Genomic DNA, 15,317 nt, shown 5'->3' with positions numbered 1-15,317 from the left:
AGCAGCGCTAATGACAGTGTTTGGCTCCTCTCCCAACCCTCCCCTGGTTGTATGAAGGTTAAAACCTGTCTCTGAAGGGCTTCCAGAAAGAACTGGGCATGCTGCAGAGACATCTGGGCTCTTTTCTGCCCTCCTCTTCAAAGTTATTCTTTTGCTCTGGCCCTAGCTCCCTGTTCCCCATGGGGTGAGAGCAGCAGCCCTGGGCCAAGTGATCTGCTGTGAAAGAACCACAGGAAAGGAAGACCTGGGGGACGGGGACTTGACAACTTGACTGACACTTGGTACCAGGAGCAAAGAAGGCACTGTATCCCAGCACAGGCAGCCTGGGCTAGGCCTTGTCACACTGCCCCAGTCTACTGCCAAAACCCCAAGATTTGGGCATGGTTCAGGCCCCAACCAGGCTCAGGTCAGTCAGGCCAGAACTCCATAGACATGAAACTGCAGGCCCATGCTCTTCTCTATTCAGAGACGTGATGTGAGATGGGATGCCCAGCCAGGAGACAATAATCAACAGAAGAGGCCCAGTTTCTATGACCTTGTAATGGGTCCGGCGTCCTTTAGAGCATTATTTTCCTTTGTATATGTCTCCATTCTCACCCAAAACAGGACCCCAAGCAAGTACCAGCATGTGGCCTCTTCCATGGCAAGACTCCATGGCAAGACTCCAAAGTGAGGACCCATCACCAACCAAGAGGTGACAAGAAGCTGTTTCCTCTCCCCTCCCACTGCCCCAATCCAGAGCTCTCCATGCAAGTTCAGAGGGCCTGAGGGGCTGGCAAAAAGGAAATCAGAGTCGCACATATGGCACAGTACATACAGGTCAGACAGGCACATGCAGGTCAGAGACAGCTTGGGCACAGCCCACAGCAGGGGCTGGTTTGAGGAAGTAGTCATGGCAATGACCTAAGAATTTAAAACAGTCTGGAGGGTGGCTAGTTGTGCCTCACTGCAACGATGGCTGGTGGGAGGTGGGCCTCGGGCACAGCACCAGAGGCAGGAGGAGGCAGGGAAAGACTGATGGAGCAGAGGTGAGGACACAAACTCTCAGGCTTTTAACTCAGACCTGTTCTTCCTGTGCTGTTCCCCGACTTCCCACCCCTTGCCCAACCACCGCACTTCGTACTTTCCCCACCCCAACAACCCAGTCTCTCCTCCCAGTGCCCCCAAGCTCAGGCTAAGTGAGAACCCCTGTAACCCAGTATATCCTCTCTTTACACATTGCTGCTCTTTATAGTCAAAGCTTGGAGTCCCTGACTAGACAGCCTAAGGAGATGGGGAGTGGGACAAAAAAGGGGGGATCATCCCCAGTTAGTGCTGCCTCAGCCTGGACACTGAACCTGAAGTCCCTGCACCCCTCAAAGGAACTTGGGAGCCAAAGCCACCATTTCCTCTGGCAACCCCAGCCCCAAGACCACACACAAATGCATGCAGCAGCCCAAGAACATGCAGGACATCTGGGGAGGGGGTTCACAGCCCTCACCCACCCAGGCACAAAGAGTAACACACCACCTTCTTAGGCTTCAGTCCCCGCTGCATGAGGAGCAGAAAGGGCAGAGTTAGAGAACAGACAACACACTGTGCTAGCTGGCCAGACATCCTGGGTGTAGGTGTTAAAACCAACTTAGGCAACCACAGGCAAAAGTGGGAGTGAGATCACTGGCAAGTCCTGGGTAAACCAATGAGGGGTCCCTCTAGGATCAGCTCCCAGGATGTTCACACCCTGGCCCAGAGAAGCAAGAAAGTCTGGATCCCCACCTACATACTGTACGTGAAGTAGCAAAGGAGAGCTAGAACGGGCCCTCTACACACAGCCTAAAACAGGTGGTGGAGGGCCAACTCCTTACCATTCACTTGTGAACAGGAGAGTGCCTACGTCCTCTAGCTCCTACCTTACTCCTGCCCTCAGACCCTGTAGATCTTGTCAGCCTTGGGTACCAAAAGGTAGGAAGGTGGTGATCATATTATGAGGATCATACCTGCCCTTCCTATCACCTCCGGCCTCAGTGCCATTTGGCCCTGAATTCTGAGTCCTAACAGATTTTCCCTGCTACCACCTTTCCTCTAGCCTTAAGCCAGCAGCTCATACTCAGAAAGCTTCCTTCTCAGGGAGGCTAGAGACTAGAAGGCTAACTCAGTTTACTCATCTACTGCTTCTACCCACTCAGCATTAGGACTCTCTTTATTCTCTCTCCTTCCCCATTTTCTCTCACTCCCCACTCCCACCCCAGTCACTCACCAGCTTGCTGGTCTTTGCAGCTGAGTCAGTTCCCTCTGGAGAAAGCAAACAGAAACAAGAATGTGTCTGCACAGAGGGGTAGGGGTAGAGAACATCATGGCATGGTAGGGGAGACAGAACAAGGGAATGGTGATGATGGAAAATCTCAGTATCCACAGTGGCCCTTATTCTGGGGAGAAGCCCTGGGGCCTCCTGAATGTGGGGACGCAACTTAAATGGGTAGTTTTTACCTCTTTTGAGGACCTTTGAGGCAGAAGAATCAGGTGTCTCTGGGGAAGTAGTATCTGCTCCATCTTCAAATACCTGGATCTGAGGCCACAGAACAGACTCAGTACTGCCGGATCAAGGATGGCTATAATATGGGTCCCTCCCCAGAGCCCAAGCAAGCCTGAGGTACAGAGCAGTCTCCATAAGCATGGATCCCCAATCTTCTCTTCTCTGCTACCTCCCACTCTCCCAACCAGAGACTTATGCCCACACCCAGAAAAAGGGAGCACCAACATATCAGCTGCACATGCACATGCACAAACATACATGCACAAGCTCAGGTGTGAGTACCTGGGACTGGCGCACAAAGATGCCATGCCCTTCATCACAAGTGAAGTACTTCCTGCCTTGGACAGTTCCATCATTCTTGCCCTTTGCTTCATCTAGGATCACGCCTACCCACTTGCCAGTGGCAAAAAGTGTGGCTCCAACATAGGCCACAGTGCCTCGGTGGCCTTTTCCAATCACTTCCACACGGGAGCCCACTCGCAAAGGCCGGGCACTTGTCTCCACACTCATTCTGCTGCCACTGGGCGTCTGAAAGAAGGACATGTGCAAACATAGATAGTTAAAGGCCTCAGGTCAAGGATGTCATTCTAATATGTAAGAAAGTTCCCAGTCAGTATCCTGGACTGAAAAAGGACCAGAAGTCATTTTCCTGAACCCCATACTCAGGGTGAAGTGGGACCCCAAATTTCCTTTTGAAACATGTCAGTGATATATTCTTCTAAGATTTCTCCAAACTCCTCTGGAATCTGCCAGAATTTTTAAGAGTTAATATTTAAATTTTATAACAAATCAGAACTGACTGATAGATCTGTGAAGGTCACCACATGGCTGCTTTCTCAGGAACACTGCCCCAAGGAGAGGAATGAAGCTCAAGCAAATAACTCCATTTAGATCAGGCTCCCCACAACCCAGTGCCCTGACTCAGGAGCCTGAGCTAGGAAGACAGGCAACTAACTAACGTCCAGTTACCCAGGCTCCCCACTGTCACCTGTCTTCCCTGAGGTTCACATGTCTCCCTTAGGCCTCTCCCCTCCAGAAGCACACGATAGAGCTCCTTCCAGCCCTCAAGTCACCACTGCTCCTTCTGACCTGACTCCCCCAACCCCCATCCACACACCCACCATGATACTCCTGGATGCCTCACCACAGCCCATTCCACCATTTAACTCCCTTCCTCCTGACCTGGGCCCTGTTCTGTCAACTCTCTTCCCCAAGCTCTGGGTATGCTTCTGCCGTACTATGTAACTATGAAACGAAAAATAAAGGCCAGGTAAATTGAGTCCTCAGATCTGTCCTGCACTCTGTACCCCAGTGCTTAGTGGTCCAAATGGATGGTTTATCACTCCTTGGGTGGGTATACAAGACAAAGGAACAGACTAAACATTGCCCTTCGGAAGCTTTCAGCTTCTGACTTACCCATAAATGACAGGGCACAACATGAAATTAGGTCCCAAATAGGCCCACAGTTTAGAAAAAAAAATCACACCTAAGCCATTTTTAGCAATAGCAGGAACCTTGCAGCAAACAGATAAATAAGGCAAGAAGTGACACCATGGTCCTAAAGACTCCACAGGGCTCCCTTCTGATGTCCCTACTCAGCCTCAGAAGAGAGTCCTGCCATAGCCTGTCACTCCATAACTCCCTTCCCCAAACAGCTCATCCAGGAAGGTAAGGATATAGTTCCCAGGGGCCCCAGGACCCCAATCATACCTGAGACCACAGGGTGGCTCTCACTGACCTGACAATAAAAAGAACTAACAGTGACATCAGGCTGGTCCCAAACTCAGAGACTCCCCAACCTCCCACCCCTAATAAGCCTCCTTGAACAAGGTGGGCATAACCGTGGATACAGTCCATCTGACCCAGAGGAGTGAGAAAAAAGCAAGTGACAACCAGCAAGGCTGCTCTTAAGAAAGACTTCACTATAAGGCCAAGTCAACCTGCCCCCCTATTCAGTCCCCAAGATAGTCTGGACCCCTCAGAACCTCTGACTTGAGGTCCAAGTAGAGTCAAAGGTTGGGCATCACCAATCCCCAATGAGGGCCCAACTTTGGGAAGGGAAACCTGTCCAGCCTAACACCTTCAGGGCCACGAGTGGCCCCAACCGAGCTCCAGCCTGTCTCCCCAGCCCCCACAGCAACGTCCAGTTACCCAGGCCTTCTCCAGCAGCCCTCCCAGGGCCACCCCAGATAAGGGCCACTTACCCGGCTGTACACGTGCCTCTTGCTCTGGGCCATGTTGCTCACCCGGCCTCACACCCTCCCCCAGCGGGCCAAAGACAGAGAAAAGGCAGAAACCTAGGCAGGAGAAGGGTCAGAGCTCCAGGCCTCTTGGGCACATACAGAAGCCGTCAGGCACGGCCCTCCCCAGTCCATGGACCTCACTTGGTGGCCTACCGGGGTAGGGATGGGGGCAGAGGTGGGGGCTGAAGCAAGTCCCCTCTGCTGCCGGAAGATTCCTGAACCCAGAGACACGGACTCCTGCTTGCCAGCTGATGAGTCTCACTCTGCGCTAGTGCTGCTCCAGACTTGTCAGGAGCCGCGCTGGCCCCTGGGTCCTAGTGCCCCCTGCTTCACCCGGGCCAGAGAGAAGGTGGGACTCAGGCCCTAGGCCCACACCACCCTCAGCACTGCCCTCTAGAGTAAAGGGTTCTAAGGGCTGGGAGCACAGCGCTGACGGGTCCTCTGAGGCTGCACCCCTCACTATCACAGCCGCCCACCTCCTCCCAACACCCCTGAATGTGCCTCAGCAGGCCTGCCAGCATCAGTAACACTTCAAGACCATCAGCTACCTCCAGCCTCCACACAGGCAAAACAAAGGTCTCTCACCCACGCGCCTCTGGTGCTCTTCTTTCTCCCTCCCCTTTCTAAATTTGGGACTCAGGGTCCAAACCCAGGAGATTAGGGTCTGGATTCCAGTCTCACATAGGGCCAGAAGAGCCAGGCCTGCCCACCGCACTGTAAAGCAAGGGCAGTAATGGAGGCAATGCTACATGCACAGCCAGTCAAGCTCCCCAGCTCCCCCTACGCTGGCAAGGCTGCTACAGTCACTCTTCCTCCTTTCTGGTTGTCTGTCATAAAGGGCCAGGCTCTGAACCCCAAGAATAGCAGGCTCAACTGGATTAATAAAGGTGATGTGGTCAGAAGCAGGGAACCCCACTTGCCCCTTGCACCACAAGGCCCAGTCCACCTCAGCCATCTCTGCATGAAACTCTTGGCCTTGTCTCCTAGGCATCTCTTTAACAGAGAAAACGAGATGGTTTATTTTCTTTTTTTCACAAAACTTCTTTAATAACCATGTATTACTTTTACAATTAAAAATGTTTAATTTAGTAAGATTATGCATTCTAGTGAAAGGTTCCCAAAGGGATATGTAATGATACCACATCATTCATTTACCTGTCTAACACGGCCTAGGAACCAACAGACCAGGGTCCCTGCCCCTAAGTAGCCAACAAGGTTGGTCTGGGTCTGACCTATGGCTCCACTGGGTGCTGTGTGGACCTACCTAGACCCCCTGGGCCTTGGGAGACCTGTCTTGTCTGCACTGACTTCACTGGCCAGTCTTCCTCCACTCCATGTTCCTTCTGAGGTAGGCCAGGTAGCCCAGCAGGAGATTGACAACCAACAGCCAGATATATGGCCCCCAAACACCTCTCCACATCTTCAGTCCGGCTCAGACCCCCAAAGAAACCATTTCTCTCATTCCCTGCAAAATCTCCCTGTTGCCCACTCCCTTCCCTATTCACCATTATACAGGTGGGCAGGGCCAGGCAGCTTCTTGCAACCTGGATTTAGCATGTTCAGAACACTTCAGTCGACAGAACACCTTAAAAAACATAATTTCACAGTACCCTGGTTAAGCATACTGGTTCTAGACTCAGGCTGCTTATGTTCAATTCCTGGCTTCACCACTTGGGAGCAACATAAATTTGGTCCAGTTACTTAACATCTCTGTGCCTTCAATTTCCTCACCTGTCAATTGGGAACAATTAAAGAACATATCTCAGAGAGCTGATGTAAGGATTAGTCAAGATAATCCACATAAAACATCTAAGACATTGCCTGGCATTTAATAAATACTCAACAAAAGTAAGGTAACAACACCGCTATCATCATATTTGGACATCACAATAACCCCATAGACAGGCAGGACAGACAGGCAGGACAGGACTGTAGCTTAGAGAACTGAGGAACTTCCCTGAAGGCACACAGAAGGTAAAGGGTAGAGCCAAAACTGGAATGAAAGACTGAATCAGAACCCTCTGAGCTTTCTACCATCCCTCACTGTTATCAAGTATATCTCTAGGATTCCAAGGCCATTCTCTTTCTCTAGACCACGCTGCCTTCAAAGATGCAAAACAACTCATATCTATGAACAACTTCACAACTCACCAGCCACACAGGTATATATAGTTATCTAACTTCTTGGAGGCTGTTTCTTCCCAAAAAAAAAATGGGAATATCATCTGCCATATCTCCATTAATGTTATGAGGCTTGAATAAGATAAAGCACATAGAAATGCTTTGAAAAGTACAGAAGCTACTGAAGCACAAAGAATAACCTGATATATCAGATGGCATATAAATCTTAAAATACCTAGACAATAAATATAAGGAATACAGACAGGAGAAAGGTGAGCTAGAAAGAAAAGGGGTACCTGACTATGCCTTGAGTTATGGGTTATTTCAGGGATATGTGGAGAGGAAAGGCTTATAAACACTGTAAGTTGTGAAGATGGTATGATTAGGGACAAATAATTTTGCTTGACTACGGAATATTAAAGGAAGCTAACTTGGCTGAAGTGAAAAATTATAGATGAGTTCTTCTATCAAATTATAAGTCTTTTTTAACAGAGCCTACAACTTTTCTCTTTATGAGTCCACCACTCTTAGCTCACAGAGTCAAATAGTTCCTGAGTAAATAAACACATTAATATTGAGATGATTAGAGGGTAAGTATGGATAGTAAGGGAGTTTAACATTCAGGTAGAGATAGATGGACTTGATCCAGTAACAAGCCAGTCCTTTTCTGAATGGGAGACTGGCATAATGAAAACTCTCTTAGGAACATGAGCTGGTGGCAAGGCAGGGTGGAGTGAGGCAGAAGCAACTTGGCAAAGGCAGGGTAACAGCAAGGAGGCTGCTATAATGAGCAAAGGGTGAGGACGGTCTGAACCAGCCTCAAGAGAGAGAGGAGAGAGAAGAGGAAAGGAGCCAGTTCAGAGACCATGCAAAAAAGGCCCTGAGAAGGGCCTGTAGACAGAGCAGACATGGGGAAAGAGGCAAAGGCATGCTGGGGCTCCAGAGACAGAGAGACCTAGCTACAGCTTTGGTTCTCCCATTTCCTCACCTGTGCAACTCTGACCAAGACATTTAACTTTCAGAGCCCCAGTCACCTCATATGAAAAAAGGGGAAAAAATGCCTACCTCACAGGGATGTTGTGAGGATTAAATAAGATTGAAGCATTCAGCACAGTGCCTGGCACAGAATATGTACTCAACAAACTGTAAATATTGTTTTCATCATGAATGAGAGGGTCCCTCAATGATGACTTGCACATAGTAGGAACACAAATGTTGCACAAATAAATCGATGGATGGATGAGTGTGTGAATAAGTAAATGAATGGATAGGCTCGGTAATTTCAAGCATGGAAGACTGATAACTGAAAACAGCAGAACTGGGAGGAAATAGGAAGGGAAACCAAACGTGTGGGAGAGAAAAGGTATGACTTGTTCTTAGGGTCTTCTCAGAGACAAATTTAACTTTGTACACTAACATACATACTTCACTACCTCCCTCCAGAATGAATCTGTGATGCAGACAAAAGATTTCACTACCTTCCTTGCACAGGTGGTGGAACTGAGTCTCAGAAGTCAAGCGACTCACCTGAGTCTCATGGTAGAAAATGGCAGGGAAGCACACTGGACTAGTGGTATAGGCAGGTACCTGCCACAGCGCCCCTGGGCCCCAACCCATGTTACATAAGACAATTTTGAATTACATGTTCCCTCAGGCAAGAAGGAAATTGGTACTCCCTGGATCTCTAAACCATTCTCCTTCCTAATGACATGAAACACTGTTAACATGTCTAAGACAATGAGAAGATAGGGAAAGGAATGGGAAGGAGAGAAAAATCTCTGGTAAGTAGGTCACCAATGATATTGGAGAACATTTCAGAAAATGATAGGAGAACAGATTGTTGGTAATTAAGGAGGAAAAGCCTCTTTGACACCCAGCTTGTACAGTTTTACCTTGCTTTTACTGGCACCCAGCATCCTTTGGGCTCCTGACCCCCTCTTGTCTCACCCCACCTTACCTTGATCCTGGGCTAACCCAACTATCTGCCTTCCCTGACCCCACCTGAAGAGGAACCGGATAAAACTCAGGCAGTAAGACAGCAGAGTCCAAACAACTGAGCCAACTGGACTGGGCGCTGAGTATAAAGTGTTTGGTTACAAAGAGACAAAGAGAAACACAATGGTAATTAGCAAGACTCAGATTTTCTTAAAACTAGGGTACAGCTGAAAGACTAATAGGGAAGGGGTGAGTGTGGACTAAGTCCCTCAGTGGTCAGGAAGGGAGGGCTTGGCCTGCTCACTGAGTGAGGAATAAGTGCTGGGGGCTTGGAAGCTCGGAAGGCTGGATTCCAGCTTTGCACAGGAACCCAGAAAGAAGACAAAGACAGAGCCTTTTGTTCATAAGTTCTACTCTGGTATCTGCCTTATAGATCTCATACAGATAGGGCCTGGGCCCTAAATGGACTTTCCTTACCTCTCCAGCTCATTACCCCATACTGTGAAATATCTGCAGTCCACTTCCAGTCTGAATACAGTTCACTGCGCTTCCAAAGTATCCCCTTCCCCCAGAAACTCCCAGTGACTGCCAGGCCCACCTGCAAAGGGCCCAGACCTCCAGGAGCCAGAAAGGAAAGCTACACAACATGCCTCACTTTTCCTCAATAAAAGGACTTTTTCAGGAAGGCAACAGGCACTTAAGTGCAGCCCTGTACACACAACTGCACTCTTTCCAAGGCTAGCAGGAGTCCTATTTAACAGCCTGTTCAAAGTTCCTGCTGGTTCCTCCCCGTGCATCAACTAGCAACACCCTGGCACTAGGACCCCGCAGAGAGAGAACCCTGAGCCTGCGCTCTAAAGAGAGAGATGCACCATTTCACAACTTCAGCAAAAGCCAAAGCAGCCAACAAAGCCACAGCTACCTCAGCTACTGCTGGGCTTTGCCTTCTGGGCAGCTCGCCGGCCACTCCCCAGAAGCAGCGCATTCTGTCCTTTCTCTTTTTAAATCCACGTCATTGTCTGATCATAATGGAAATCAATCTCAAGTCACCAGGCAAAGGCGTATCCATGGCAACCTCAAGAGGAAGGACACGGAAATGATGCTCCAGTGGCTGCTATAGGAAACGGTAAGTTCATTTCTCTTCCATCCATGCCATCCCACCATTCTCCCCTTTCACTGAAGTCAGGAGTGCCCCTTACCTTCAAATGCAATATATCACATCAAAGAGGAAAACACAAAAGGTGAATGCTAATTACCTACAATATTATGTAAGGTTATAGGTCTGCCTAGTCTCACTAACTGGCAAGAAAATTTCTCGTTTTCTGGCTGATAGGGACAATTCTTTTTCTTATTCACCATCTCAGGTGGCGTAGTCTCAGTCTGCCATTTCTGACTGTCTTCCTATTAGTCAAGTGTCTTCCTAGTCAGGATGCTAGTCTCACTCAAGGATTTCAGAGTTTCCTACGTAGTTGCAGAAAGCCAGCAGCAACACTGACCCCACCACCCTGCCCACCCATGCTAATCATGCCCACAGGCTGGCCTGTAAGACTCCTTCCTTTGTAACCCTAGACTCCAGCCCCTCAAGGTCCAGAAAATGGAAATTAAGTCTAAATCTCTGCCTTCTCTGATGCTTCAGGGGAATGCCATTTTTGTAGAGGTAAGAGATTCATCAAGCGTAAGTACTACTAAGCTTAAGTAATCTTCCATGTCTCAATTTCCTCTTCTCTAAAATAGGGATAATAACAATACCTTTCTAATAAGGTTGTTGTAAAAATCATATAAGAATGCCTGAAAAACACTTACAAGAGTGGCTGGTATGATGCATTCAATAAACGTCAGCCATTATTATTACAAAGAAGAGGAAGGAGAAGCCTACAATGCAGGACTTAAGTTCAGAGTTGAAGTGAATGTGACTCTCCTGAATGAATCTCCGATCTACTCTCTTTCCCTCTCCTCTGGATGGTTTCAAGCTTCCCTTAGTACTTTCAAGTCCCTATTCCTGTCTGAGCCCATACCAGTGTCCCACCCCTCAGCAGACAACCTTGCTGGGAACAAAAATCAAGCCTATCAGATAAGAATTCCTTTACAAATTTAATTATATCTGCAACCATCATTGCCTCCTTCTCCCTTTTCTTTCCCTGCTGTCATTTCTCTGTAATGGAAATGGTGTTCCCTTCTTTTCAGGGCCAATCTCTCCACCTTCCTCTGAGGACCTCATTTAGCAATCATCCTTTCTCTTGTGCCTTCAATTGCACCCTCTCTTCTGGCTCTCTACACATCAGATGACCCACGCTTAAGAGTCTTCCATTCTAGGAAAAACTGTCTCCAGTCTCTGCTATCTCCTCCTCAAGCTGCCACCATCTTTCTTCCTTCCTTCCCTGCCAAACTACTCACAGTGAGTACACCCTCCTCATACTCACTTCCCATCCACTCCTCAATCCACCTGGCCTCCATCCCCACTTCAAGGAAGCGCTCACACTAAAAACGTATAAGAACACTGGCAATCACAGTCTCCTAACTATCCAATGTCAAGGTGCGTTTTCCAAGCTCATCCTACTTGGCCTCTCTGGAGCAACTGAAGCTGCTGATCCTCTTCCTGGAACTTTTTCCTCTCCTAGCATACCAAACCTCCTCATCTCCTCTGTCACCTTCAGCCTTCCATAAGCATAGTGGGGCTCATCCATTCCCACAGCTTCAACCACCACTTACACCTATAGGCCCTAGGCACAGACTCTTCTGAACCTCAGATGCACATTTCCACCTGACAGCTAATTGCCACAGAACCCACAAATTCAACATGACTCACAACACACTCGGTTTCTTCCCCCAGAAAAATGCTCCTCTTCTATATTCCCTGTTTACTAGTGGCACCACCATCCACCAAAATAGAAAACGGAGTCATCCTCAACAACTCCCTCCCTCTTGTTTTCAACGACCACTCCCTTAGCTAAACTCTGTCTCTACATTCTCTCAGATTCATCTCCTCTTTTCCATCCCCACTGGTCTAATCCTTCATTCAGCTATAAACCATGCCTACATTACTACAAGAGTCTCCTGATGTCCCTGATCCAGATTCTCTCGTCAGTCTGCTTCCACAGTTTGCTTCCCCAAATTCATTCATGTCACCTCCCTGCCTAAAAACCTCCAGTAGTTTCCCTGTCCACAAAATTGGAAGTGCTTCTTATCACAGCACTACAGGCCATTAAAAACCTGGCCTCATTATGAATCTAGTCTCATCTATCACCTCTCCTTTAATCCCAAGGTTCTCTTATATTCCAGCCACTTGGATCTATTTACCTTCCCCCTTATGTCTCTGCAAATGTTGTACATGTCACAAGGGCCATTCTCTCTCCTCATTTTCAGGCTCAGTTCAATTACCACCTCTTTCCAGAAGATCCCTAATGTCTCCAGGAAGAACTAGTCATTCCTTCCTCTGGCCTCACATAGCACTTTGGACATACCTCTATTACAATATCACGTTTTTATTAAAATATTTGCTCCCTTATCCATCATGAATTCCTCCAGCGAAGAGAGTTTTTATTCATCTCGGTATCCTCAGTACTGAACACAAAAGACCCTAAATGTTGAATAGAAGCCGACACCAACACGAAGCTCTAGGGAAATAAATTGGCTTGGACAGCTTTCCTAGAGAGTAGCTTCACCCTTCAAGACCACCACCTTGGGGGAAATGAACAGTCATGCACACACATGCCCCAGCAGATGTAGCTCTTTCCTCTCCAGATACGAGCCTAAGAAACTAAAAATACAGAAACAGCCCCAGGTCCTGTGGAATTTGGTAGTGACACCAAATCTCAATCTCATTTGTTTCCAGGGTAAAAGGACCACAAAGAGACGTCTAGACATCAGAGTGCAGATATGGGACAACATATCTGGCTTTGGGGGTGACAGGGGCCCAGTCTCTGCTTCAGTGAATCCCTCAGGGGATATGTAGGAGCATGGGGAGGTCGACTGGACACCCAATCTGCCCATCCACTAGGTGATACTCATACTAGCTTGAACTTCAAAAGAAAAATTATATAAAGCCAAATCCAGAGTCTCCAAGATGGCAAGGACCCTGAGATAGGTCTGAATCAGTCAACTGCTCAACACTTACCTCCTAAGGGGACACTGAAGATGCAGTTCTCACTTCCCTTGATAAGGGGCAGATAGATAACCCAAGTCCCCACAGCACCACCAAGTAGCCGTCAACAAGCCAGGCAACTTAGGAATCCTCTATTATGATCCCTCCCAACCTGTACCTCCAGGCAGCCACTAGCAATGATAGAGATAGCAGAGTAAAACCTAGAGTGGCAGCTGTCAATGGTATTATGATTCTCCCCACTATTCTGACTCCTCCCTAACAACTTCTTCTTTGTACCCACATGTCAGTCTGGCTCAGCTTATCAATTCTTCCTCCACATTGCCTCCTGCATCCTCCATTTTCCTCCATTACCACTGTTATCACTTTGGACTGCCATTTAATAGCTTTGAGAATGTAAGGCAAATCATTTACCATCTTTGGTGCCTCATCCATAAAACAGGATGACAGCTGCTCTGTGTACCTCACAGGATTATTAAATCAAATGCGATCATGCCAGTGAAAGGTCCTGTAATGTGTAAAATGTTATACATAAATATAAGACATTACTATTATTATCAATCGAAGGCCTCTATTATTGATATGGGAAGCACATCTGGCTCCCTGCCTCCATTTGTCCCCATTTCCAACCACATATACACCACAGTAAGGCATTTATATGCTCTAAAGTATTTATTTGCCTGTATACACACCTGCCCAAAATATTTCACTGATACACCATTTCTTACTTTAAACAATCCTAGACCTGACATACGCAGTGTCACCTCTGCACCAGTCAGCTGCTTAGGATGCTTTCCCTAGTCCTTTAAACCCCACCCATCCTTCAAGGTCCAACTGCAGCCCCACTATACGCCATGAAGAGAGACTAAATTTAAAAGCGAGAGATCTGAAACAATTTCATGAAAGAATTAAGGACTATTCAGTTTGGAGAAAACTTGGTAGGAACATTTGCCATCTAATACTTTAAGAGTCACCCTTTAAAGAGGGATTACACTTTCTTTTCTCTATGATTCTAAAAGGTAATCTAGGACCACCAGGATGGAAATTGCAGAGATGTTTTCAACAACATGAAATATTTCCTTCTTGAGCTATCCCAAGATGAAATGGGATGCCTTATATATTGTAAATTCCCTATTATTAGAAATATTCAAGCCCAAACTGGCCTTTTGGCAAGGATATTTTAGATGGAATTCAACTATCACAAGAGTTAACTGGACTAGAAATTAGCTCTGAAAGGAACCTTAGAGATCTTCTAGTCCAGCCTGTATTTCATAGGCAGGGACAGTTGAAGCGACTCACTCAAGCAGCACAGTTTGTTCTGGAGAACAAGGACTTTTCAATCCATTAATGTACACTTTGCTACTCAAAGTGTGGCCCATGGGCCACCAGCATCACGTAGAACTTGTTAACTGTAGAACCAACCAGAACCAGTATTTTAACAAGACCCCCAGGGGGTATGCACCATTAAAGTTTGAAAAGCACTGACCTACACTGCCCCTTCCAAACCTTTCATTCCAAGTCTGGAATTGTATTTCCCAAATTGTTTCAGAAGTTAAACAGAGGCAGCACCCAAGAAAAACTGTTTTTCCCATTCAAATTTGGGAAACTCTTCATACAATACTTCCAGTGGGAAATTCGTGCTAAATATCATTAGCATACTGAAGGCTCTCAAATAGTCTGTATTAGAAAAAACTTTAGCAATGAAGTTTTTCTAAACATACTTGAGCACAAAATGTCTTTTTTTTTTTTTTTACGTTACCATCTCTTTTAACCTGATGACTCGGCTTTGGCAGTACACTAGGTAAAGAAGGTCAATCTAGACCTCGTAGTTCCTTGACTCTCAATACCTTAAGCATACTGGATTAGTAAGCGGTCAACATGGGCTTGCTGCTCTGGTCACTACAATAAATGCGGTTAAGTTCCTAAATCACTGCCTGTTTAAAAACGGGGGAGTTTCTCATCTGTGTGATTTAGCTATGGTTCTGCCTGAAGACAAGAGAGATGCGTAAGCTGATGACTTCTCAAAGGCCATCCTGACAGTTAAGACCGACCCCTGGAGTGGGAGACAGAGCCATACCAAATCCATATTCCCGACCCCCAAGTTTGAGTCCTTTATGTTGGTGGCGGTGGTGGTTTTTTTCATCTGACACAAACTTCTCAGCCCTGTACCCACATTAAACCTGTGGCTCGGAATGGGTTCAGGGGTGCCTCGGAGGCTTCCAAGAAAGGAGGCGGACCCTTGCAGTTCCATGAAAGAATTAAGGACTATTCAGTTTGGAGAAAACTTGGTAGGAACATTTGCCATCTAATACTTTAAGAGTCACCCTTTAAAGAGGAATTACACTTTCTTTTCTCTATGATTCTAAAAGGTAATCTAGGACCACCAGGATGGAAATTGCAGAGATGT

The 15,317-nt window shown here is 47.2% G+C and overlaps 1 protein-coding gene and 1 long non-coding RNA gene across 13 annotated transcripts in view; one reads left to right on the top strand and one right to left on the bottom strand.

Annotated features, from left to right (window-relative positions):
- The window catches only part of DCTN1 (dynactin subunit 1), a 29,575-nt gene that overhangs the window by 13,646 nt on the left and 612 nt on the right, over positions 1-15,317 (bottom strand). For 2 of the 11 annotated variants that reach the window (XM_036930732.2, XM_036930734.2), the window contains exons 1-5: positions 4,717-4,879; positions 2,795-3,040; positions 2,467-2,545; positions 2,237-2,271; positions 1,510-1,530 (exon numbers count right to left, since the gene is read on the bottom strand). In XM_036930732.2, the coding sequence (XP_036786627.1) occupies positions 1,510-1,530; positions 2,237-2,271; positions 2,467-2,545; positions 2,795-3,040; positions 4,717-4,749 (414 nt within the window). In that variant the 5' untranslated portion in view covers positions 4,750-4,879. Of the gene's footprint in view, positions 1-1,506; positions 1,531-2,236; positions 2,272-2,466; positions 2,546-2,794; positions 3,041-4,716; positions 4,883-15,317 lie in introns of those variants that run through there. The other 9 variants (XM_036930735.2, XM_036930738.2, XM_057497074.1 and 6 more) reach the window with 7 other exon arrangements.
- Positions 9,548-14,144, top strand: LOC118934845 (uncharacterized). 2 transcript variants are annotated; one of them, XR_008995793.1, is made up of 4 exons: positions 9,548-9,937; positions 10,381-10,468; positions 10,996-11,206; positions 12,644-14,144. It is a non-coding gene; the product is annotated as an uncharacterized LOC118934845 (long non-coding RNA). The 2 variants fall into 2 exon arrangements; XR_005033602.2 differs by lacking the exon at positions 12,644-14,144 and having other exon boundaries at positions 10,996-11,678.

The sequence above is a fragment of the Manis pentadactyla genome, chromosome 2 (assembly GCF_030020395.1).
Source record: "Manis pentadactyla isolate mManPen7 chromosome 2, mManPen7.hap1, whole genome shotgun sequence".
Classification (NCBI taxonomy): domain Eukaryota; kingdom Metazoa; phylum Chordata; class Mammalia; order Pholidota; family Manidae; genus Manis; species Manis pentadactyla.
Note: the sequence above shows the minus strand (reverse complement) of the source record. Positions and strands in the feature narration are given on the sequence as shown.